The following is a 24,806-nucleotide window of genomic DNA, read 5'->3' on the forward strand; positions in this document are numbered from 1 at the left end:
GAGCCATCCTGAGTTTCGTGTAATCTCACTTCCGGTCATCCACAGCAACCCTTCCAGTTTCTTATGTACTTGCCAATCTCTTTCGTTTTATTTTCTAGTCTCATTCCTGAATCTTACCTTGTCGGCCTTCTATTCATAAGGTCCCTTCTGGAAAGCTTCCTCAAGGCAGAGTTTAGGTACTTTCTCTTTGTGTGTTGATTTTTTTCAAGTATCTGGCGATTTTTAGTTGTCTGTTGATATTATGAGTGAAGGTTTAGGTTCTAGACCAGGGGTGGGCAAACTTTTTGACTCGAGGGCCACAATGGGTTCTTAAACTGGACCGGAGGGCCGGAACAAAAGCATGGATGGAGTGTTTGTGTGAACTAATATAAATTCAAAGTAAACATCATTACATAAAAGGGTATGGTCTTTTTTTTTTTTTTTTTTAGTTTTATTCATTTCAAACGGGCTGGATCCGGCCCGCGGGCCGCAGTTTGCCCACGGCTGTTCTAGACCAAGGGTGGGGAACATCCAGCCCACAGGAAGTATACCATAAGGCCCAGAAATCATTTGGTCTGGCCTGCCAAGGCATTAGGGGTGAGTTAATTAAATGTTTGACCAAATATAGCAGGCTCAGTTTTACATTGATAATTTTGCATGGTTCATGAATGATGTTGTAAATATCCAAATGGCCCTTGGCAGAAAAAAGATTCCCCACCCCTGTGTAGACTGTATGGCGTTAGTGTAGGTTACTGGAGCGTGTGCCCCTTAACTTTGGTTAACTTATATTACCCAGTAGGCTCCTCCCTCAAACAGGAGGGCTGATGCTGAGCTCTAGGTATGGTTGGCAGGCTTCACTTTAGGGTGTGAGGGAGGGGAGTGGCAGCAGTTTCCAATAAGAAGGCTTAGTTTCTTATTTTCTTTTTTTAATTTGTAAGTACCTTTTCTTTGCCAGGTCTTTACTCAGTACAGTCTTCATTTAGTATGTTGAAAATGTAAGGTTTAGAGTCTATAGAAAGTGGGTTTTTTTTTTGGTTTTAGGCTGGTTTCAATTGCAGCTACACCTTTAGCCAAATAGTCATGGGAATGGAAAGTGCTTGGGAGGAGTTGAATCCCAGCCTTTTGAATCCTAGGGCACTTCTGCTCCATTCCTATTTCTGCTCTTCCAGCTCTGACCTTGGAGCCTCTCTAGAGTGCCACCAGAGGATGGCACATACATTCATTTAGGACTTTCGTATTTATTCTTGGGTTGGGACCACTTTTGCTTTTGTTTATTTCTCAACTCTGAATAGATTTATGACCTTTTTATTTTTTTAAAAAAAATTTTATTGATTTCTTACAGAGAGGAAGGGAGAGAGACAGAGAGCTAGAAACATCGATGAGAGAGAAACATCGATCAGCTGCCTCCCGCACATCTCCCACTGGGGATGTGCCCGCAACCCAGGCACATGCCCTTGACCGGAATCGAACCCGGGACCCTTCAGTCCGCAGGCCGACGCTCTATCCACTGAGCCAAACCGGTTTCGGCAATTACCTTTTTTTCTCCTATCATTTCAGTAAGATAAATGGAAAGGAAGAGGCAAGCACATTTGCCTAGTCTATCGTTTTGAAATCCTGAGCCAGAGGTTCTTTTGACAAGTTTGAGTATTTGTGATTTTAAGAATTAAAACAAGCTTATTTAATGAATGTATTATTGTTTCACAAGTATTTATAGAATAGTTTGGAATGCTTATAGAATGTGAAGTTATTGTAATGTTGAAATACATCATCTATGTGTGACTAACTTGTATTTTAAAAATGGTTATAAAGCTTTTTAGAGCAAGGACAGCCATTGATACCCCAAATACCTAGGCAGGAGAGGATTGTGGTGCAGTTCCAGGCATTGCCATTAGCTAGTAGTAATTTATAATTGGGGTCAGAAACAAGGTAACTCTAAATGTTTCCCATGTAACATTTGCTAATTTTAGGTTGTCTTCCTTGATATGATCTATCTCTATATATATAAAGCCTAATATGCAAAGTGTCCCCTTGGGAGTTTGATCGCTCACTATGACATGCACTGACCACCAAGGGGTGGTGCAGAGCGAAGGAAGGCCCAGACCAGCAGCCAGGGAAGGGAAGCTCCGGCCTGCAGCCAGAAGGCCTGGATCAGCTCTGATCACTGGCCAGGCCTAGGTACCCTACCCATCCATGAATTTTGTGCGCCGGGCCTCTAGTATTAAGATAAAACCTCTATTACATGTGGTTTACTAAAGAAAAGGACTGTCTGGTGGCCCTATAGTTAGATTTAGGTTGCAATTTGTGCTTATTTTAGTGAATGATAAAAGAATAATTTGCCATGTCTGTACTTCTAATAGAGTGAAAATGAATCTGTATGCAACATTATTTTTATTTCTTAATACGTTTTGGGAAAGTTAATTGCAACTGTATGGTTCAGGGATTTAGTGCAAGAAGAAGAACAGTTGATGGAAGAAAAGAAAAAGAAAAAAGACGACAAGAAAAAGAAGGAAGCTGCTCAAAAGAAGGTAGTATATGTATAAACTTTATATTAAGCAGTTTAAACAAATTTAAAAATAAAATTATTCTTATTGAATTTTTAAAGCATTTGATTTAATGTTTAACTTCAATGGAGTTTCATTTTAACCTTTAATGTCTTTGACTATGCATGTATAGTAACTTGCCAAATGCATACAATTTAACATACAGTCATTTAATCTTGCCAATAGTTTTTTCAAAGGTAAGTGCTTTATATAGGTCTTTATCTTCCTGTTAGCTGTTGCTAGGTTTTCATAGTCCATCATTTTGTAAGTGAGAAGAGCATGGAATTGGTAGCTGCATAGAGGGGGTTTGAAAGCTGGCTCTCCCATATAGCATGCAGGACAGTATGGCCTTAAACTTTATTTAGCCTCTCTGGGCCTCAAAAGTTTTTTTACATTTTGTAAAATGAGAATTAAATTAAATGAGATAATGTAATACATACACATAATAATACACAATTGAAAATAAAATAATACATGAATATAGTAATGAGGGAAACAATGCACATAATAGGAAATAAAGTTCAATTTCTTTTTTTCTTTTTTTATTGCTTAAAGTATTACAAAGGGTATTACATATGTCTCCTTTTCAGTTTCTTTTTTACTTTTTATTTAGTACCTGGACTGATCTTTAAAATTTGCAGTTTATATTAGGATATTTTAAATAAATCTAAGATAATTTGTTGCAAAAGCTCTCTAGCCAATACATCATCAGAAACTAATTAAAGCAATACAAATTACAAAAAATAAAAGATTATATTCATAATTATAAAAGTTTTTACAAATTAATACTACGGGCTTATGACAGTTAACTAAGCTGGCTCTCGTTTACTGTATCAAGGTTGCAAGGCCTTAACATGTTCTGAAAGACCCAGTGAAATTACTATCCCATTTTTGTCTTCTAATGAAAAATTATGACTTATTGATATATACATAACTCTTGTGCCAGGCACTGTGCTAGGAACGGGATATATACTAATGGCAACATATCGCCACATTTAAAAAATATATTTTATTGATTTCAGAGAGGAAGGGAGAGCAGGAGAGAGAGATAGAAACATTAATGATGAGAGAGAATCATGGATCGATCGACTGCCTCTTGCACACCCCCCATTGGGGATCAAGCCCATAACCTGGACATGTGCCCTGGCTGGGAATCGAACTGTGACCTCCTGGTTCATAGGTCAACACTCAACCACTGAGTCACACCAGCCGAGCATATCTTCACATTATTTAATAGGGAAAATCATAGGATACAAAAATATGGTAGATAGGGAACTGTTGAAGCATGGAGAGAAGGGCTTAACTGGGCCTGTAACGGGGCAGGGGGCAGGGAAATTTTTTTGGAATAGAAATTAGCCAAGTAAAGAAGGAGCTGAATACAAAAGGATTCCAAGCAGACTAACCTCAGAGGAAAGCGTCCATAGTCTCCTAGTAAACTGTGGGTTTTAATGGGGAGGGAGCTAAGGGTAGAAATGTCAAGTGACATTTAGGGGGTGGGAGGGCTGGTGGTAGCTATCAGCTCTTTAAGGGGTTTGGACCATTGAGTTTACCTTGGCAAATTGTAGAATTGAATTGGAAAGGGTCGACACTAGAAGCTGAGATGCCGGTGAAGGGACTATTAAAAAAAATCCACAGAAATTTTTGAAAGGATATGAAGGGCGAGGAACCTAGATTGACTCTTGGGTTCCAGATTGAGTGACTATAAGTACATTTTGGGAGCAGTTAACCATGTTAGGAGACACACAGAACTGGTCATCCAGCAACGTTGATAAGATGTTGGAATTTAACTTTTGTTTATATCAATTAGCCTATGGTAAATTGGTTTCACTTTACTCCTGTCCCTGAAGTTCCCAGAACCTGTCCAGGACTTTAAGTGAGGATTTACTTTAACCGGGGAAGGGCGGAGTACAGAGGACCCATGGAGGAGGATTAAGATTGGGATGATAGGTGACTCCTATCATTGGCCTTTTGGTTGCTCTCAGGAGTGACTATTGTCATAGTTAGGGTTTGGAATAGGTTTCTAGTTCAGGTATCCCTGCTTTTTGAAAGTTCATGTTGTACCACTTTGCTTTTATGAAGACCTACATTAGTATTACAGAGTTTTGGCCTTGAATTTGATGATGCCATAGGCCTCTGCCAGAGACCTGTGATATAGGGTGGTCTTTGCAGTCTGATCAGTCTTGGCTCAGGATTTGTTATGAACAAGTTGTGTCCTCTGTAAGTAGTAAGACTGGGGAAGATTTATCAGACTCTCTTCGATGGTGTGGAGGCCATTTACTTAGTGAAAAGAACTTATAAGAAACTTAATAGATTTGTTGAGGAAGATTTCTTTATTGATGTAGAATCACTAGTTTAGCAAGCAGCTGAGATCCCTGCTTCTAAGGAATCTTAAGATTTAGCTGGTAAGTCAGGATGTATGTGAAATCCTTAGAAAAGAGGCCTAAGGTATTTTATAACGAAGCATGTTTATTTCTCTATTCACTCACTTCAGTGAGGAAATTCTAAGAAAAGGAAGGAAGGGTCACTGGAATTTCTTGGAAGGTTGTGTTTGTAAAATATGTAATATGAGTATAATTTTTAAGTTGTAACATACAAATTGTGGCTCTAGTTGTTAATATGTACGTTTTTTCATATCCAGTCTCTAAATCACCTGTGTCTTTAACACATAAATGATGATTTTTGTGCCATTTGGCTTCTCACCAGATCTGAAGTAATAGCTTTCATCCCTGCCTCACTGTATGGTTCTAGTCTCTCATCTCAACCATGTCCTACTAGAACCATCATCAGAGGCTTAATATGGGGAGTGTTTCCTTCTTTGGCCAGACCTTTAGCATTGGTAGGGTATTCTGTATGTCCCAACGACACAGTAATACCTAGTCACTGAACACAATGTAAAGGAAAGCCTAAAACCTCTACTGTTAAGTGTAGTAGGCTAGACTGCCACTAGAGTGAGGCTGTTCTTCAAATTCCAAATAACCAGCTTACAACTGAATTTAAATACAACCTGTTGGTGAAGTGAGGACAGCTGGTATTTCTATAGGCTGTTACCAAATAAATAGAAAAAACAAAGCAAAACAAAAAATCCTCAGGGGGGTACACTTAAAGCCCATATGAAAGATTGTGAGTCATAGGAGTTTCTGGACAAGTTTCCTCGAGCTTGTCTGTTGTAAGAGTAAGCAGGTGTATCCAGGTAGGTGACAGACAGCTACATAAGCCAGGTAGGCAGGCCCATTATATAAATGTTGGAATTCACTAAAGGAAAGGCAATCTGCCTGTTTCACGGAATCTGTGTACACTTAAAAAAAAATTTTTGTATTTCATTTCTGAAAAAGACTTCAGATACTATATTCGTTTATATATATATACACACACACACACACACATATATATATAAATATATATATATATATATATGTATGTATGTATATATATATATATAACTCAGGCATTAAAATTAGTTAAGTGGCTACCATGGTTTCATCAGGGTGACGAAAATAGGGATGCAGTTGAAATCTACTTCCTCAGCTGGTGCTTTTCCAGAACTCAGTACCATGGCTTTATGCTTCGATACAGAACCATTTACACGTTTGCCTTATTTTCACAATCTAAAGGTAACTTTAAAGCTGGAAATAATAGTCATTTTTATAAGGCATTTAAAAGGTCTTTATGCCATAGATACAGAAAACATAGTTTCTAGTAGCCTTTATAGTCTTTTAAAGAAAATTAACTTCAGACCACAGGTTATATTTTTATCTAATCTAATAAAAGAGAAACATGGTAATTAGCATACGACCGCTACCCTTCCCATTGGCTAATCAGGGTGATATGCAAATTAACTGTCAGCCAAGATGGCGGCCGGCAGCCAGGCAGCTGGAAGCGAACATGAGGCTTGCTTGCTTCAGTGAAGGAGGACTCCAACGTTCCCCCCCTGCCTTGCCGGCCTCTGAGATGGCAGTTTGAAACTTTGTAACAAATATAGAAGCTAAACAAAACCCCAGAAACCAGCTTTCAGCCGGCAGGGATCTCAGAGCTGGAGTTATACATTGTTTCAATTATAGAACCCAAACAAACCAGATACCTGCTTTCAGCAGCGGAAGCCTCAGAGCTAGAGCCAGAGCTAAAGCTGGCCCAGAATTAAAAAAAAAAGAAAAAAAGGAGCGGTTGGGAGCTTCAGTCAACCGCCAGCCGGAAAACAGCCCTCAGCCCCTCACCCAGACTGGCCAGGCACCCCAGTGGGGACCCCTACCCTGAAGGGTGTGTGACCAGCTGCAAACAGTCATCATCCCCTCATCCAGGCTGGCCAGGCACCCCAGTGGGGACCCCCACCCTGATCCAGGACACCCTTCAGGGCAAACCAGCCGGCCCCCACCCATGCACCAGGCCTCTATTCTATATAGTAAAAGGGTAATATGCCTCCCAGCACCAGGATCAGCGGAGCCGCGAGGCCTCCTGGCACCGGATCAGCGTGATGGGGGGGCAGCGCCCAAACCCCCTGATTCGCCTGCGGCTCTGTCTGTGACAGGGTGCGGCGTCCCAACCCCCTGATCGGCCCTGCTCTGTGTGTGACAGGGTGCGGCGCCCCAATTCCCCCCCACCCCCACCCCCCACAGGCCCTGCTCTGTGTGTGACAGGGTAGAGCCATAACCTCCCCATCGGCCCTGCCCTGAGTGTGACAGGTGCGGCGCCCCAACCCCCTGATCGGCCCTGCTCTGTGGGTGATAGAGGGTGGCGCCCCAACCCCCCTCCACAGGCCCTGCTCTGTATGTGACAGGGTAGAGCCATAACCTCCCCATTGGCCCTACTCTGTGAGTGACAGGGGGGAGCTCCTCAACCCCCTGATGGGCCCTGCTCTGTGCATGACAGGGGGAGCTCCTCAACCCCCTGATCGGCCCTGCTCTGTGCATGACAGGGGGGAGCTCCCCAACCCCCTGATGGGCCCTGCTCTGTGCATGACAGGGGGCTGCGCCCAACCCCCTGATTGGCCCTGCTCTGTGTGTGACAGGGGGCAGTGCCCCAACCCCCTGATTGGCCCTGCTCTGTGCGTGACAGGGGGTGGCGCCGCAACCTCCCCATCGACCCTGCCTTGAGTGTGACGGGGCGGTGCCCCAACCCCCCAATTGGCCCTACCCTGAGCGTGACTGAGGGTGGCATCGCAACCTCCCAATCTGCCCTGCTCTGTGCATGACAGGGGGCAGTGCCCCAACCCCCTGATTGGCCCTGCTCTGTGCGTGACAGGGGGTGGCGCCGCAACCTCCCCATCAACCCTGCCTTGAGTGTGACAGGGGGCGGTGCCCCAACCCCCCAATTGGCCCTACCCTGAGCGTGACTGAGGGTGGCATCGCAACCTCCCAATCCGCCCTGCTCTGTGCATGACAGGGGGTGGCACCCCAACTCCCCAATCAGCCCTGCTCTGAGCCCAACCAGGGGCTGCACCTAGGGATTGGGCCTGCCCTCTGCCACCCGGGAGCAGGCCTAAGCCAGCAGGTCGTTATCTCCTGAGGGGTCCCAGACTGGGAGAGGGCACAGACCGGGCTGAGGGACACCCCCCCTTCTCCCCTGAGTGCACAAATTTTTGTGCACCGGGCCTCTAGTTTTAAATAAAAAACCAGATATCACAACTCCTTATGTAAATAATCAGACACCAACAAGGCTCACTACAATGTTTTTATTATGATAGTTTTTCTTATTTTGTCTATTATTTAAATAGAAATTTATATAAATTCCTCCTTAAATAAAAATTACACAAAAATTACATGATTTTTTTATGTTTCAGCCCCAGTACGTCTCTATGAATAGAGATAACTTTGTTTAAAAAAAATTTATTTTTCAAAAGCCTATTTCACATCTAAGAAGTATGGCTATTTACTTATCTTCTGATTCTAAGACTTAGAAAATAAGTTGGCATAGCATTGAAAATATAGTTTCTGTACTTAAAAAGGGGAAACAGCTGTAGCAGTAAGTTGTTACCATACATTTATACACAGGTTCTGTTTTTAGGAGAAATTTCTAGAGGGAATCTTGAACATGCAGTAAGGAGGAAAAAGGAGGTTGAGAAATGGGTTAATTATAGAGGGGATAATTTAGTATAACCTTTACTTTAAGTTTGTAATTGTAGTTCCTAGAAAGCATTTAATTGTTGAGGGCTGGAGGAAAGCAACAATACAAATTGGGATCTTATTTTAATCGAGACAGTTTTGTTACTGTGTTAAGAGCTGAAGGGACTTTTATAGGCTTTGTGGATTCAAATGTGCTCTATTTGAATTTAATTGAGACTTCGTTCTCTTTTGGAAATTTTAGTGTTTACTTTTCATGTCTCCCAAAGACCATTTTGTTCTGAGACTGGGTATCATATTCAGCAGTCTAAGTAGCAGGGTTGTTTTTTTTCAGTAAGCTAGGTGGAGCATTGCACTCATCTAGGGTGTCCCCTTTCGGTTCTGCCCCTTATTTTAGCTTCCTACAGTCAGATGCTGCATAACGATGTTTGGGTCAATGACTGACTGCATATACAACAGTGGTCCCATAAGATTAGACCGGAGCTGAAAATTCCTATCTCCTAGTGACGTGGTTATAGCATGGTGCAGTACACAAATACCATTGTGGCATGTGGTATAGGTTCGTAGCCTAGAAGCTGGGGGGGTGGGGGGAATAGAACTTGTCACCCCAAAATATGTCTCTTTGGCATAAGGATTATTTTAGGCTGGTTTATTTTAAGAAACAGCAGATGTGGGAGAAGTTCTGAAAACCAAATAAAGTTACCCTGTGTAACAGACATTTACATTGTAAGGGAAATCTCCATTTGCCAGGGTGTCTCCCTGCCTGTACCAGGAAGAGGGGATGACCTTATCTCTAGAAACTCTTATTAATGGAGAAGATAATGACAAAACTGCATAACCACCTTAACCCTGGTTTACTGTGCTTTTCCTGGAACCTTCATCACTGACTCCCGCCAACCCCAGCATCTTCCATGTTTACTGAAGATGTTATTTAAGGTGGTGGGTCCAGCTATTTTGGTGAGACCTAGTTTTCCTGTATATTCTCCAATGTATCCAGGAGGTATATGTGTTATTAAACTATTTTGGTTTCCTTCTGCTAATTTGACATTTATTATAGATGTCTCAGTTAAGAGCCCAGAGGGTAGAGGAAACGTTATTTTTCGTCTCCTGCAAAGCAGTGGGTTATACCATACAGCCCAGGTGTGCAGTAGGCTATACCATCTAGGTTTGTAAGTGCCTCTGTGATCACACAACCATATCACCTCACAACGCAGTTCTCAGAATGGATCCCCATTGTTAAGCGGCACCTGACTATTCTCTTTTTCCTTTTTTTCTTTTTAGACTCATTTTAGTTCAGCAGTCCTGGGTTCTAGACTGGGTGCTACTTGCTAAGAAATCATAGAAAAGTTCCCTTACCACTAACTATCTCATTTAAAACAGGTGAATTGAACTATTATTTCCTTATTCTAATACCTGGCATTGTTAAGACATTGTAGATGACGAGAAAGAGAGAGAAAAGCAAGACTGGGAGCAGGTTATTTGCAAATATGAGAGAAAGAACTGAGCTCAGGGGGCTGGTAGCAGTGGCTGCTTGTATCTTTTGAATGTGCTCTGTATGCCAGACACTGTGCTAAGCACTGTATATGAGTTAAATTAGTTTACCCTCCTACCACACTAGATATGAGTTTTTGTTCTTGTCCTATAGATGAGGAAACCAAGCTTTAGAGAAGTTAACTAATTTTGACCAAGGTCACAGTGTGTAAGTGTTAGAGCCAGGACTCAAAGCCAGGCGGTCTAATTCAGGCTCTGACCTCTTAACCACTGAGTGTGCTTAAGGATGAGTTGGGACAAGTGGTGCAAAGCCCAACAGAAAGAGAACACCTAGCATGCTGGTCTGCCCCCTGGCTAATGCCTTCATTAATGAAGTGAGGCAGTTGTGATAATTACTTGTGGAATCACAGTTCAGGTTGGTTTGTTTATTGGTTTGTTTTCTTGCTTAAGGAAGAAAAATGTATTCAGAATGGAATCATTCTGCTGCTAGACTTTTCAGAATTCTTTAATTGTTACACAAGAAGATCTGTATAGCAACACCTCACGTTTGAATAGTGTTGTGTACTTTTCAACTAAAGATGTTTTTATTTTTATTTAAGCCTCATAATAGCCCTGAAAGCAAACGGTACAGATTTTCCCCCCTTACATTTGAGGAATTAGGAAGCTAAGACTGAGAAAGTTTAAATGACAAGGTCATTTACAAGTCAAAAAGAAACAGTTGAAATTAGTTTTGGGTTTTAACTTTTTTTTATTGCTTAAAATATTACAACGAGTAGTACATTTGTCTCCTTTTTTGAAATTAGTTTTAATATATTCTATGTAACCCAATATATAACTAAAATATTACTATTTTAACATCTAATCAGTATAAAATATTGAAATAGTTTCCTTTTTTAATACTAAATAATAGGAATCTGCTATGTATTTTATACAGATGAATTTGGACTAGCTATTTTTCAGTGGTCAGCAGCCACATCCGAATAGTGGCTACCAATTTAAACAGTGCAGACAAACACTCAAATAGTTTGAGTGATATGGTAGGTCCTAGATCAGTTCACAGAAATCTATTTTACAAAAATGGAACCCTATCAGTTCCATCTTCTCTTCATCCGTTAGGAGCGCTTGGATTCCGTGACTTAGATTTCTTCACTATATTAATCCATGTTCTGATGGGCAGATACCTTTAGGTGTCTCTTTGTTGCCATTCTCTGTAGATGACAGGCAACTGGATGAGATTGATCACTGTTCTGAAGCAACATGGAGCTTTTCCAAAGGAGTTGCAGACTAGGTGTCCTTTACGTTGTAAGGTCTAGAAGAGCAGCACTTTATATCTTGGAGTTTAGTAATGTGGTCATGGTTCTATGTACTGTAACTTAGTTTCCTTTGAAAGTAAATTATGGAAGAGATTGCAGAGTTTTAAAAAAGATTTTCAACTTATAAAATAATTTTTATGCTAAATTTTTGGCTTTAGAAAACTATGTTATTGTTTGATGTGACACTTCTATACTTCAAAGTATTTATATACTGAGTTCTCTCTAAAGACTGTTTTACTACTGCTAGATTTTTAAAACAGTTTCTCCAGAAATAAATTAAGTGTTCATGCTAATTGACTCATCTTTTGCCATTGTCTTTCCATCAATTTTTTAAAAATACTTGATCCATATAAAGTAAAAGATGGGCCTCCATTATTTAGCATATCACTAATGCTCTAAAACTTGGTAAAGCGTGTCAAAACCTGGGCTGATTCTGGCTCTCTGGGGAGAAGGATAATGTTTGGTGTGTCTTCAATATTAAGGTAATTGCCATATAGTTCTTTACCATATAACTTTATAATGATATGGTTAAAAATTGATATTTTTGTTAACAATAATTTTATATGACAAAGCAAATGTGAATTATCAAATCAAGCCCCATGGCAGGCAGTTAAGAAATGTTTCACTTAGAAATAATTTCTGGATATCAGTTACAATTCAGTCTTTCCTTGACTTCCCTGCCTATCCTTGTCTTTTATTTTTAGGACTCCCATACAATTGGTCTTAATAAAAAAAGTTGATTTTTGCTGTGGCCTCTGACTATAATCAGTTCTCTCTTTTGAGCCACCGTAAGGAAGCCATGTAGTGCCAGAGCCCCTCTCCCTGTTGTGTCACAGACAGTGGAAGTAGGGTAGGCATGGAAAGCAGGGCTCATGTCCATGTGAGTTTACCTTCTGAACATGGATATTTTAATGAATTGTCAGATATGTCAGAAGTGACATGTATTTGAAAATTTTTCCCAATCAAAAATACTCAAAAGTTAACTATGTTTAACTGTAATAGCAGCCTAATTATTACTAATTTGGCTAAAGTGTTATCTTCAGCTTTTCTTTCAGAAAACTTAATTCATTTTTTATCATTTGAAACAACAATTTTTTAAGCCATTTAAACGTGCAGACCTCATTAGATGCATTAATGGAAAGGTGATGATTATATAAAAATCATTTAAAAATTAAGTGATAAATGCAGTCCCATTTTTTATTGTACATTGTCATACAGTGTCTTCTCTGCATTGCATCTACAGAAACATTTTTTTTTATTTTATTAATAAACATTGTATCAGAGACCATTGGGCACATCTATGGGAAAAGCATGCTGTCTTTGCCTATCTTTTCCAGTGTATTTCACCTAAATGACAAATTCCTTATAAAAGTGTATATGTCTTATATAATAGTAATCTATTAGCATTTTATCATAACAATCCATTTCTTTCAGTTTCATATTTACATTGTTTTTTATTTGTTTGTTTTTATTTTAGGCCACTGAACAAAAAATCAAAGGTACGTTTAAAGCTATTTTTATTCTTTTTTATTTTATTTTTATTCACCTCTAGGGTGGGAGAGAGACACGAATGAAAGAATCAGAGGGGTGGGGGCAGACTTCTTCAGAGGCACCACATTGGAGTTATCCTTTGGGGTTCGTGCTTTATTGTGATGGATATTACACTTTTAGAATAAACTGCCTCAGGACCTATTTTACAGCTGTCTCTGAAGATGAACACCACTTCCTAACAAACTTCCTTGGTTTAAGTATGTGAGCACAGGGACCTTTCCTTCTGTCTTCCATCAGAAGTCTTATCTGGGGCTACCTCTAGGACTCACCTCGTCCCTTGCTTTATTTCTTGTTGTCTGTATACATTGTGCCCTACTCCATCGTGTAGGCAGACCTGACGTCCACTCTGTGTTATCACTGAAGATAGGAGATTGCTAACCTTATGGTCATTTGTACCAGGTTGAGCAGCTCCCAGTATATAGCAGGCAAAAGACTTCAGGGAGGTAAGGTAACAGGAACTGACTTCCTCTCAGATCCTAAATCAGGAATTCTTCACCCTCCCAGGAGTTGACTTACCTGCTAATGAAATGTGTAGGGCTCTCAGATGCTAAACTTATTAGGCCTAAAGATTCTGAATTTTTACTTTGAGCTGTAGCGAAAGTATGTGCATTTGGTTGATACACAGTCAGTATTGCCTATTTTAATTTGTGGTCAGTGTTGGTGAAGGTAACATTTATTAGGTACAATTGTATAAGAGTGAACAAAAAATAGTTGTAGCTTATATTTTATTGGAGAAAGTGGCAATAGAAGGGCATACCCAAACATGATGTATAATATGATGTGATTTGGTTAAAGTAAAAATGTCTGAATTGTCCTGGAGTCTAGAGGGGTAATAATTAGCTTAACACAGTGGATTAAGGAAGGCCTCCTTGAGGAAGACCTTGAGATTATGACTCTTAAAAGATGAAAGAGCCAGTCCAAAAAATAAGAATGAAAAGGCAGAGGGATCAGCATGGTGAAGGCAAGAGATAGGCAACAATGTGATGTTATACATGGTAGTGGAATTTCTACAACATTAAATACCCAGTGATAAGTGGACAGGTTGGAAGGGTTTCTCTGAAGAGATAGGTAGGGGTCAGGTAAAAGAGCTTCATATCCTGTGTGTACCAAGATGGGACTTTTATAGGCAGCTAGGAGCTACTGAAGAGTTTAAGAGGAGTGACATGGTTGGTGTTTTTTGTTCCATCTTTAAAGCCCTCAGTCATTGTGTATGGAGAGTGTTGGCTGAAAGATGGAGCTGAGAAAAAGAAAGGCACTCGGAGCAGAGGAGGCAGGTGGGTAAGACAAGGGAATATTTAGGGAGTGATTATAGGGGTGTTGGGAAGTGGCAGAATACAGGCCTGGAGGTAGGCAGACGAGTGCTTGTGCTGGTTGGAGGGAGAGCCAGCAAAGGTTTCTGCATTTAGAGGTCATGGTTATAAGCTGTGCTTTAGGAACATCTCTTTGTCAGTAGAGTTAAGTGTCACCAATAAAAGCAGTACCAGAGAGGGTAGGGAAGGCATAGAAAGTGTAACAAAGATCTCAGCTGCCGTCTTGGCAGTAGAGGCTGTGAGGCATAAACAACAACTGGTGAGATCTGAAGGATTGAAGGTGATACATGGCTTTGAACCTGGATGTCTGAGAACATTGCAGGGATGTAGAATGATGTTGGGAGGAACGGTTGTCACATTACTTTAGTAGGAATGTGAGCAAATTTTCTTAAAACTCTACTTCCTCACACCACTCTTTAGTTGTCCCTTGCCCTTTGCTTGAAGACCAGACTCCTCTGGTTGGCTCTCAAGGCCCTCTTTAATCTGACTTCCCATGGTCTAACCAACCTGTTTCCATCACTCCCTTACACTTTTCAGAGCAGTCTTCTCAGCCAAGGATGCCTTTTAGCCTTTCTAACCGACTCAGTCGATCGCCCCACCTGCCATTCGTCCCTCCTTTTCTGATTTCTTAGGATGTGATGATGTGTCTTAACTTTGGGGCACTTGATTATGTTCTCTCTTGGATTTTTGACTGGATATCCCATGGATATTTGTATCTCCAACATAACCTTTCAGTACCTATTGTTTGTATCCTTTCCAAATATAAGTCATCCTTTTAGATCCATACATCAAATATGAACAGATTTGAATCTCCTGAGAATGTCAGGCTTCAGAATGCATTATGTTGTTTTGCCTGCTCTTTTACTCACTCATTCTTACTTTGATAGCAGCTGCCTTCGTAATTGGTCATGTTTGCTCCGATTCATGCAGGTGTATTGCTGACCTTTGTGCTATGTGTAATGCCTATGTGGTGCTTATGGTTTGAGTTCATGGGAATTAGAGATTACCAGCTGGAAACTTGTGGGACAGGTTTGGCCCACAGTTGGTGGTGGTGTTTACTAAACTCTGTATTTTGGGATAATTTATGATTTACAGAAAAGTTGAAAAGATACTTCAGAGAGTTTCCCATATACACCTCACCCAATTTTTCAATTATTGACATCTTCCATTTCTGTGGTACATTTGTCAAAACTAAGAAACCGACAGTGGTACTAACTGAACTCCAGACTTGATTTAGATTTCACCATTTCTTCCATTAATGTCTTTCTGTTCTAGGATCCAATGCAAGATACATGACACATTTAGTTGTCATGTCTTCCCAGTCTCCTCTGGTCTCCATAGGGTGTTTGTATTATTATCCTTTAAATTTTTTATTGCTAGCATTAAAAAATTAGGAAACACCCCTCCCCCATCCAAAATTGCAGTTTTTATTGCAGTTTGTACTGTCAGCATCATTTTTTTGTCTTTCTGTATTAGAAAGTCTATATAAAGCCCAAGGTTAGTCACATGTGGCTATCGAGTCCTTGAAATGTGGCCGAGAAGCAGAATTTTAATGTTATTGGTCTACATAGCTCTAGAGCCTTCTTGATTGTTGAGAGTCAAACTGAGCATAACTAGTTAGTACAGCACCCCTGTGGGACTCTGCGGTAATGAGCTGGTTCTTCCTAAGGCTGCTGCCATTTCCTGTTAAGTAACACCCACCAATGTTGCTGCCACTCAGTGGTTTAGCTGCTTGTATGAAAGTTGGATTTTTGTAAAGTTTCATAAATTAAATTCTTGACCAGCTTTCTTATGTGTAGATAACTAGATGGTTATTTCTTGGTGCAATGGATACATGATTCACCTAATAAAAACATGGACTAGTGTAATGAGTGGCAATGAAATTCTTGAAGGTTTTATTTTTGCCTTGTGACTTGAACTTTGGAAAACTATAAAGAGCATGGATAGTTGAATGTTTGACTATTTGAAATATTTTAAAAATATAATTATTATGGCCCTGGCCGTGTAGCTCAGTTTTTAGAGCGTCATCCTGACATGACCAGGTTCGATCCCCAGTCAGGGCACATACAAGAATCAAACAATGAATTCATAAATAAGTGGAACAACAAATCCATGTTTCTCCCCTTCCTCCCTCTCTCTCTCTCTCTCTCTCTCTCTCTCTAAATAACAATTTTTTAAAATGGTATATTATGATTATTTCCTTGAAACAACAGTGTTGAAAAATTTACAGTGAGATACAGGCAGGAAATAGATGGATAAATTTAACACGCCTTGTGGCCTTTATCATGTAGGGCACATGCCTGGGTTTCGGGCTCAATCCCCAGCAGGGACGTGCAAGAGACAGCCAGTCAGTGATTCTCTCTCATCATTGATGTTTCTCTCTCTCCCTCTCCCTTTCTCTCTGAAATCAATTTAAAAAAAAAAGAAATTTAAAAAAAAGAAGTAATCCTTTTTATTGAATTTTGGGAAATGTTTGGGACCCAGAGGAGGAGCCACAGCAGCAGGCTGGGAATTCAGACTGTCCTTGGAAACCTGGTGAAGAATAAAGGTCATTTAAAAAAAACAAACAGGTTTTTAGTTTTTATTTTGGAAGCATGCTGATTGTACATTCCTTACAAAAGAACACACACTGCTGCCTTTGCCGGGGTGGCTCAGTGGTTATAGCGTTGTCCCATGCACCAAAAGGTGGCAGGTTCCGTTCCCAGTCAGGGCACATGCCCAGGTTGCGGGTTGGACCTCCCAGTGTAAATTTTTCTCTCTCCCGCCCTTCCTTCTTCTCTCTAAACATACATACATACATGCAGATTTATGTAAAAAAAAGTACAGTGATAATTTTTGACAGCTAATATTTATTTGTCTGTCTCTCTATCTATGAATCTATCATTCCAGTGCTTTCTTTAGGTGACTTCATAAGCAAGCTGTATTTCAGAGACTGATGAACTCAGAGCTCCTAAAGGAGCTGAGGGGAGCCTGGGATAGAAGCCGGAATAGAGAAAAACAGATTTGTTTTGTTTTCTGGTGGTCACATGGGGAAGCATAGTTTATTACTGCTGTTCTCATTCTGGATTAAAAACTCATGAAAATTGAATCAACATTTAACACATTGGATGCAGAAAACATATTTATACGTTTTACGTTGACTGGTAAACACAATTTCCAGTGAGTTTTCCAGTATTTGTTTAAAATTTAAGAAAAATAATTCAGTATACATTTTATAGTAAATCACAAAAAGTTTCATTGAAAAAAAATATGTAAAACTAAAGTTATCATAATTTTACTGAACGTTGCCATTTTCGCAAAAAAATTAGCAAAATCGGCCCGCATACAATGTGTTAAAACACATTTTTGTTCCTGCCACAGTTGGAAACCATTGTTCTTACTCAGTTCTACCCTTAAAATTTTTTTTGAATCAAACACAATCTTATTGCTTAAATCCGTTGATCTAGGAAGTGATCAAAATACATGTTAAATCATTTTGGAGACATCCTGACATCTAACTGTGTACTTAACTGTGCGTTTCACTGTGCTTTATATACTCCATTTAGTTAAGGAAAATATTCTAAACATTTAATTACTAATAACAAATGGGCCCTGGCCGGTATAGATCAGTTGGTTGGTTGGTTGGTTGGAGCATCATCCTGTACACCAAAAGGTGTAGCGGGTTTGAATCCCGGTGGTCAGGGCACATTCGGAAGACAACCGATCCATGTTTCTCTTTTGCTTCCCTCCTCTCCTCCCCTCTCGTCCCCTCCTTTGCCCTTCCCTCTCTTCTTCCCCTGACCCCCTTCTTCTCTCTAAAATCAATTTTAAAACATTAAAAAATAAACAAATGGGTACCAGTGATTCAGAATATGTACTGGAACAGGGTCCTACAGCTTAATATCTTCAGAGTAATCCTTTTTGCCTTAGCTGGTTTGGCTCAGGGGATAGAGTGTTGACCTGTGGACTGAAGGGTCCTGGGTTTGATTCCGGTCAAGTGCACATGTCCAGGTTGTGGACTCGATCCTCAGTGAGGGCGTGCAGGAGGCAGGCACACAATGATTCTCTCTCATCATTGATGTTTCTATCTCTTCCTCTCCCTTCCTCTCTGAAATCAATAAGAATCCTATCTAATACTAGACAAACATGGTAATTGACCGTACCTTTGCTACGCCTCCCATTGGCTAATCAGCGCAATATGCAAATTAACCGCCAACAAAGATGGCGGTTAATTTGCATGCGTAGGCTCCAAGCGGCGGAGGGAAGACTGAAGGCGAGCCGGAGCAGCGAAGACGGAAGACCGAAGGCGGCTCCGGCCAGAGCGAAGGCCTGGGTCCCGGGTGCCGGAGGAAAGCCTGTGCCGGCAGCCAGGAGAAGAGAAGGCCTATTGCACGAATCTCTTCGTGCAACAGGCCTCTAGTAAAATAAAGGAGTAATCCTTTTTTTTTAATTTTGATAAATATTTGGGACCCAGGGGAGGGGCCATAGCAGCAGGCTGTGAATTCTGAGATTTGTGCATTGGCAATAGTAGTATCACCATTTATAGGTAAAGTCAAGGCCAAGGAAAAGTTAAGTAACTAACTCTACTGGGCTTTACTGTTTCTTTTTCTTTGAAACAAACCCTGTAGTTTAATGGAAGGCAAAACAGGAAGGTTACACCATTGACCATCCTATATAATAAAAGCCAAATATGCAAATCGACCAAACAGCAGAACGACTGGTCGGCAGGGGGCAGGGCCAGCAATCAGGTGGCGCCAGGCCAGCCAAGGAAGGTGCCAGCAGGCAGAGGGAGGGGACAGCCATGGGGGGGGGTGGCTGCTGGTGGCGGCAGAGTATGATCAGGGGGCAGGGCTAGCCACTTGCCGGCTGGCGCTGTTCCCCAGTTGACCCACCAGTTGCCTCCCGTAGCGGGAGGCCAGACTGCAGCTTAGGCCCGTTCCCCGTGGGCCTAAGCCATCAGTTGGACACCCCCTGAGGGCTCCCAGGCTGCGAGAGGGCACAGGCCAGGCACAGGCCAGGCTGTGCACCAGGCCTCTGGTGTTTTAATAATATTCAACGAGTGAACTAAAACAAGGCATCTTTTTAAAATATTCCAGAAAGATTTTAGGGTTTGTAGTATTTTCCTTCTGATTTAGCAGAGATAAATAAAGAATTGTATAACCAGCATAATTGCATGAACCAGGGAGGATTTGACAACTTTGCCATGTGTGAGATGGTTGGCTTTTTAGGAATCATTAGAAAAAAACTCTTAAATTGTTTCTTGCACCTTTGAGTGTTGATGAAAAAGGAGTTTTGAGGACCAAGCTAAAAACTAATTCTAACAGTTTTCTCCATGCTTCAGGCCTCTGTGCAGTAAAAAATGTATACCGTATAGAGCAAAACACCTGACTGCTAGTTAAGTGTGCTTAGAATTGCTTTGCTCCAATTCTAAGGAAGGTGTAAAGCAGTGCTTCTCAACCTTCTGGCCCTTTAAATACAGTTCCTCATGTTGTGACCCAACCATAAAATTATTTTCGTTGCTACTTCATAACTGTAATGTTGCTACTGTTATGAATCATAATGTAAATATCTGATATGCAGGATGATCTTAGGCAACCCCTGTGAAAGGGTCATTCGACTGCCAAAGGGGTCGCGACCCACAGGTTGAGAACCGCTGGCACTGTAAAGAGACTTTTGACCCCTCCTCCCCCCCCAAAAAAAATCACAGCGCCTCTGTTTCATGCATTCTTCAAAAGGATAAGAAAGCAACTTCTGATGGGCTTGGGCAATAGTTCCTTTCTAGGTGTTTATTGCTGATAAAATTTGATAAAGTTATAGGACGCAGTATAACTATTGGACTACATACTACTAGATGATTCAGTTGGCGTCCAAGGAAAAAAAAGTGTTTAATTTGCTCCCCCTCTCATTATTAAAAAATGTACTTCTTTACTTTTTCCTTTAAAAAAAAAAGATTTCTTCAAATTGATTTTTAGAGAGAAGAAGGGAGGGGGACGAGGCAGGGAGAAAAACATCAATTCAGACCAAACATTGATTGGCTGCCTCCTGCATGCACCCTACTGGGGATCAAGCCAAAACCTGGGCATGTGTCCTGGTCGGAAATTGAACCAGCAATCTTTCTGTGCATGGGACGACGCCCTACCAATTGTCACTGCCGGCATCAGCCATGTTTCATAATCTCATGAGGTCTTGGGAAACAAAAATGAAAAATAATTGTGTACTAATTCATTACCCAAACTTAGGATCCAGAAAGTACCATTGTTTTCTTCAACATTTATGAAATATTTTATTTTTATTTTTTTTTAATATATTTTATTGATTTTTTACAGAAAGGAAGGGAGAGAGATAGTTAGAAACATCGATGAGAGAGAAACATCAATCAGCTGCCTCCTGCACATCTCCTACTGGGGATGTGCCCGCAACCCAGGTACATGCCCTTGACCGGAATGGAACCTGGGACCTTTCAGTCCGCAAGCCGACGCTCTATCCACTGAGCCAAACCGGTTTCGGCTATGAAATATTTATTGTGTGACAACCCTGTTCCATGCACTATTGTACATGAACAACAAACCCAAGTCCTCGTCCCCACTGCCTTTCCATTCTCACCTTTGTTTTAGTTTAATAAAGGTAAATATATGTACCTGGGATCTCAGCTTACCACTTCGCTTTGTCCACAAAGGCTTACGTTTCTTAATCACAAAGCCTCCTACAATAAGGAACTTTAGGAACTTGGGTGACTTGACAAAGGATTACTTTACTACATAGATTTTTAGGAGAGATGAGGCACAGATAGGTTGTGACTTGGAGCGCATTGCCTGACCTTGTTCACATAATGTACACATAGAAATGGTATCTGTGGAATTGTTAGAGTACAAGAAACAGTTTTAAAATTATTGTTTAAAACCTGATTCAGTATTAATGAGCCCCTAGTTGGAGGCTGTGGGAGCATCCTGGAATTGTGTCCTGAGCCCTGAGATTCTACCTTGGCACAGTAGGTCTTCAGTTTCAAAGAAAACAAATCGGATGGATTAGCAAGAATAGCTGTATCAGTTATAACCAGGAAAGAGAAAGCACAAAACTAGGGAAAAAGACTGTATGTGCCATAATTTGCACTTGCATTCGGTTCTAATAAGAGTAGTAGCTGTGCGTCAGGATGCTGTATCCTTAGCAAAAATGTGCCGTATAAAACAGGACAGTCATTTCCCCCTTATCCACAAGGGACGTGTATCAAGACCCCTAGTGAGTGCCTGAAACCACGGAGGGTACTGAACCCTATATATATAGTATGCTTTTGTTATATATATGTACCTGTGGTAAAGTTTAATTTATAAATTAGACACAATGAGAGGTTAACAAAAATAATAGAACATTTTTAGCACTATACTGTGATAAAAGTTAGGTGAATATTGTTTCTTTTAAAGTGTCTTATTGTACTGCACTCACACTTCTGAAACAATACCTACGTGATGAGATGAAGTGAGATCTTCAGAATGACAGGCAATTTAAAACTGATTTATTTTTTGAATTTCCCTTTTAATGTTATTGGGACCATGGTTGACTGAAGGTAACTGAAACCGGGGAAAGTGAAAACGGAGATAAGGTAGGGGGGTGGGGGCTACTACTGTACTTACAGGCAACATTTGGCCAGAAGTAGAAAGCATTGAATAATCTGCTAAAGATAATCCTGGAGTTTTAGCACAAACTCAGCATAGTGGTTAAAAGTTCAGATTTCTGAGTCAGATAGACTTGAATTTGAATATTGCCTTTGTAGTTCTTATTTTTATGACTTGGGCAAGTTCCTTAACCTCTAATCCTCAGTTTGACTCTGTTAAAAGGAAATAATCCAGGCAGCTTAATATTGTGGGAATGAAATGATATAACATAGATCTCTTCACCCAGAGGGTAATAGATGCTGAGTATGTAATATATTATTAAAGATGCAAAGTGATTTTGTACCAGAGTGACTGCCAATACTTAGTCATTCCCTTATTCTTGGAGAGTTTAATTTTGCTTTTACAAGATGAAACTTAATTTATATTAGAAGGAACGTTGGACTGATGGTCAGATTTGGTGTTGCATTTCAGTTCTAGATGTTTGATCATGGGCAGTCTTTTCTGAGCCTTAGCTGCCTAATATGTAAAATGGAAATAATATTTCAAATTTATAGAATCATGATGAGGGTAAAGAGATACCAGTTATATTGCCTGGCATCAGCTGATACTTGGTACATTTTCATTTCCACCACTATATTTGGTAGTATCCTAGCAACCTTTCAGCCCCTTAAAACGACATATAAGTAGTTTCCCCCATCATTTCCAAGTTCATCCTCACCCACACTATGACTTGCTTTTTCCTGTCATTAAAGTAGAACCCATTCACACGGGTGAGTCACAGTGCCGTGTCTCTGTCACAGTGCAGGCAATACGTCTTGCAACACGAGAATAGGACATAATGTCCTTGTGCGCTTGGTAGGCCAATAGTGGTATATTATTGCCTTGATTTATATTTACTTGTTTATTGGTAAAATGGGATATTATATGTTTAATTATGTGTACTTTTTCCCTTTTTTTAATTGCCCATTCTTGTTTTTTACCCATTTACCTCTTGAGCCTAGAGTTTTTGTTATCAATTTATGTGAACTCCTTGTATAAGAAGCTTATTAGCACCCCATATGATGTATTTGATGCAAATATTTTCAACATTATGGATTATAATATATGTTCAAAGTTGTTCTGAGGTTGGGGTACCAGGTAGAAATATCTAACTTTTGCCCAATACCAGACACTGTAAGGAATACATACACAGAAGATGCAAATATATGTACAGAAGAAGTAAAGCAAAATTAGTAAGTTATGCAGGGGTTGGGAACCTTTTTTCTGCCAAAGGCCATTTGGGTATTTATATCATTCGTGGGCTATAGACAAAATTATCAGCATTAAAATTAGGCTGCTATATTAGGTCAAACATTTAACTAACTCACCCCTAATGCCTTGGCAGGCCAGACCAAATGATATTGTGGGCTTTATATGGCCTGCAGGAGTTACAGTCTTAGCTGAAACTCCAGTCCTGAACTCTAGTGACTCTGTTGAAGGCTTCCCTGTCAGGCTTAACAGCCTTAACCAAAATAGCCCCTCCTTTCCTTCATTTGGGGAAAACAGGTGGGCAGTGGGAGGGAGAGAATGCATCCCTTTAACTTATTTTTCAGTTTGCCTTTTACTTTGGAATAAACATAATTTTATTTGGTCAAACTTAATTTTTCTTGTTTCTCTTTTTTACTCCTATGCTGAAAAAAAAAACAAAACCCTGCCTTTTTTCCCATATTCGGTAAATTTTTTGCCTATGTTTTCTAAAAGCTTGATTTTTATATATTCAATTTATCTAAACTTTATTTTGAAATATTTGGAACTTTTTCTATTTAAAAAAATCAGTTAACCATCCTATATTTGTTAAATGATTTGTATCTTCAGTGATTTGTGACAAATACTTTATTGTGTAACTTTTGTGACCCTTCTTAAACTTGATTGTGTTTGGGACTTTTTTCTTATTCTTGTTATAAACTTCTAGTTGATTGTTAGGTCTTTTTTTTTTGAGTCACAAATGGAGGTCAGAAGTGCTTGACATGATGCTATGATTCTACTAGAAGAGTTTTCTAAATTTACTTAGACATGACAAAGAACCACATGGTGCATTAAAAAACAAACAGATTCTGATTTGATAAATCTGAGGCTATAAAATCTGTTTTGTTAACAAGTGACCCATAGCAGTTCTGAAACAAGTTTGGGGGATAATTTCTAGAATTGTAAATTATGAAAGAGACTTTCAGAAATGTCTAACTTTTTTTTTTTTTAAGCATGTTCCTCTATCTGAAAAATCCATTTTTCATTATCCCACTTTCTGAATCTCATGTTTGGATAAGATTTGATGGACAGCTTAACCAAAGATCTTGGAAATACCATATTGTGCATATTGTGCAGTATCCCCAAACTCTTAGAGAAGATATGTGCTTTAGAACCAGGTATTCCTTGCTGACAGTGTAGAAATTTTGCTTTATCTTATCGATTATGCCTAATCTCATTGATTGAGAAGGCAGGAAATTTTTTCTTAATAAATATAAAAGTTGCTTAAGCAAGTCTTACATTGCTGCTCTTATGTGAGACTATTTTCTGAGTAGCTTTAATTAGTACATATCCTCTTGTCTTCTAAGAGCTTAACTTGATTTGTTTTTCGTATGTAATGATACATAGTGAGATAAAAACAGAATTTCTAGGTGAATATAAAATTTGCCAAAAGAAATTTTAAAAAGCATTCTATTCTACAGATGCTTATTAAATAATACTTTTAGCTGGTAAAATTTTAACTGTTTCAGCCCTTTTAAGGATTCAAATGCAAATCTATATATTCAAATAATTTCAGAAGATTTACAATATAGCCAGTATGAAAACTATTATGCAAAGCTAAATTGTAGACTTTAGAAGGATAAGAATAAAGGAAGGGCTTGCGGTACAGAGGCCTGGTGATGTTTTGGGGACTTTGCGAGTAATCCAAGATGATTGATAGCTGGTTCATATTTAAACTCTTGTTTCTATTAAACTT

The 24,806-nt window shown here is 39.8% G+C and overlaps 1 protein-coding gene across 13 annotated transcripts in view; it reads left to right on the top strand.

Annotated features, from left to right (window-relative positions):
• Positions 1-2,034: 2,034 nt before the first annotated feature.
• Positions 2,035-24,806, top strand: part of TNRC6A (trinucleotide repeat containing 6A) — a 69,737-nt gene continuing 46,965 nt past the window's right edge. For 2 of the 13 annotated variants that reach the window (XM_023751574.1, XM_023751579.1), the window contains exons 1-2: positions 2,072-2,504; positions 12,854-12,875. In XM_023751574.1, coding sequence (XP_023607342.1) covers positions 2,445-2,504; positions 12,854-12,875 — 82 coding nt within the window. In that variant the 5' untranslated portion in view covers positions 2,072-2,444. Of the gene's footprint in view, positions 2,505-12,853; positions 12,876-24,806 lie in introns of all 13 variants that reach the window. The other 11 variants (XM_023751577.1, XM_023751576.1, XM_023751569.1 and 8 more) reach the window with 10 other exon arrangements.

The sequence above is a fragment of the Myotis lucifugus genome, unplaced genomic scaffold (assembly GCF_000147115.1).
Source record: "Myotis lucifugus unplaced genomic scaffold, Myoluc2.0 scaffold_22, whole genome shotgun sequence".
Classification (NCBI taxonomy): Eukaryota; Metazoa; Chordata; class Mammalia; order Chiroptera; family Vespertilionidae; genus Myotis; species Myotis lucifugus.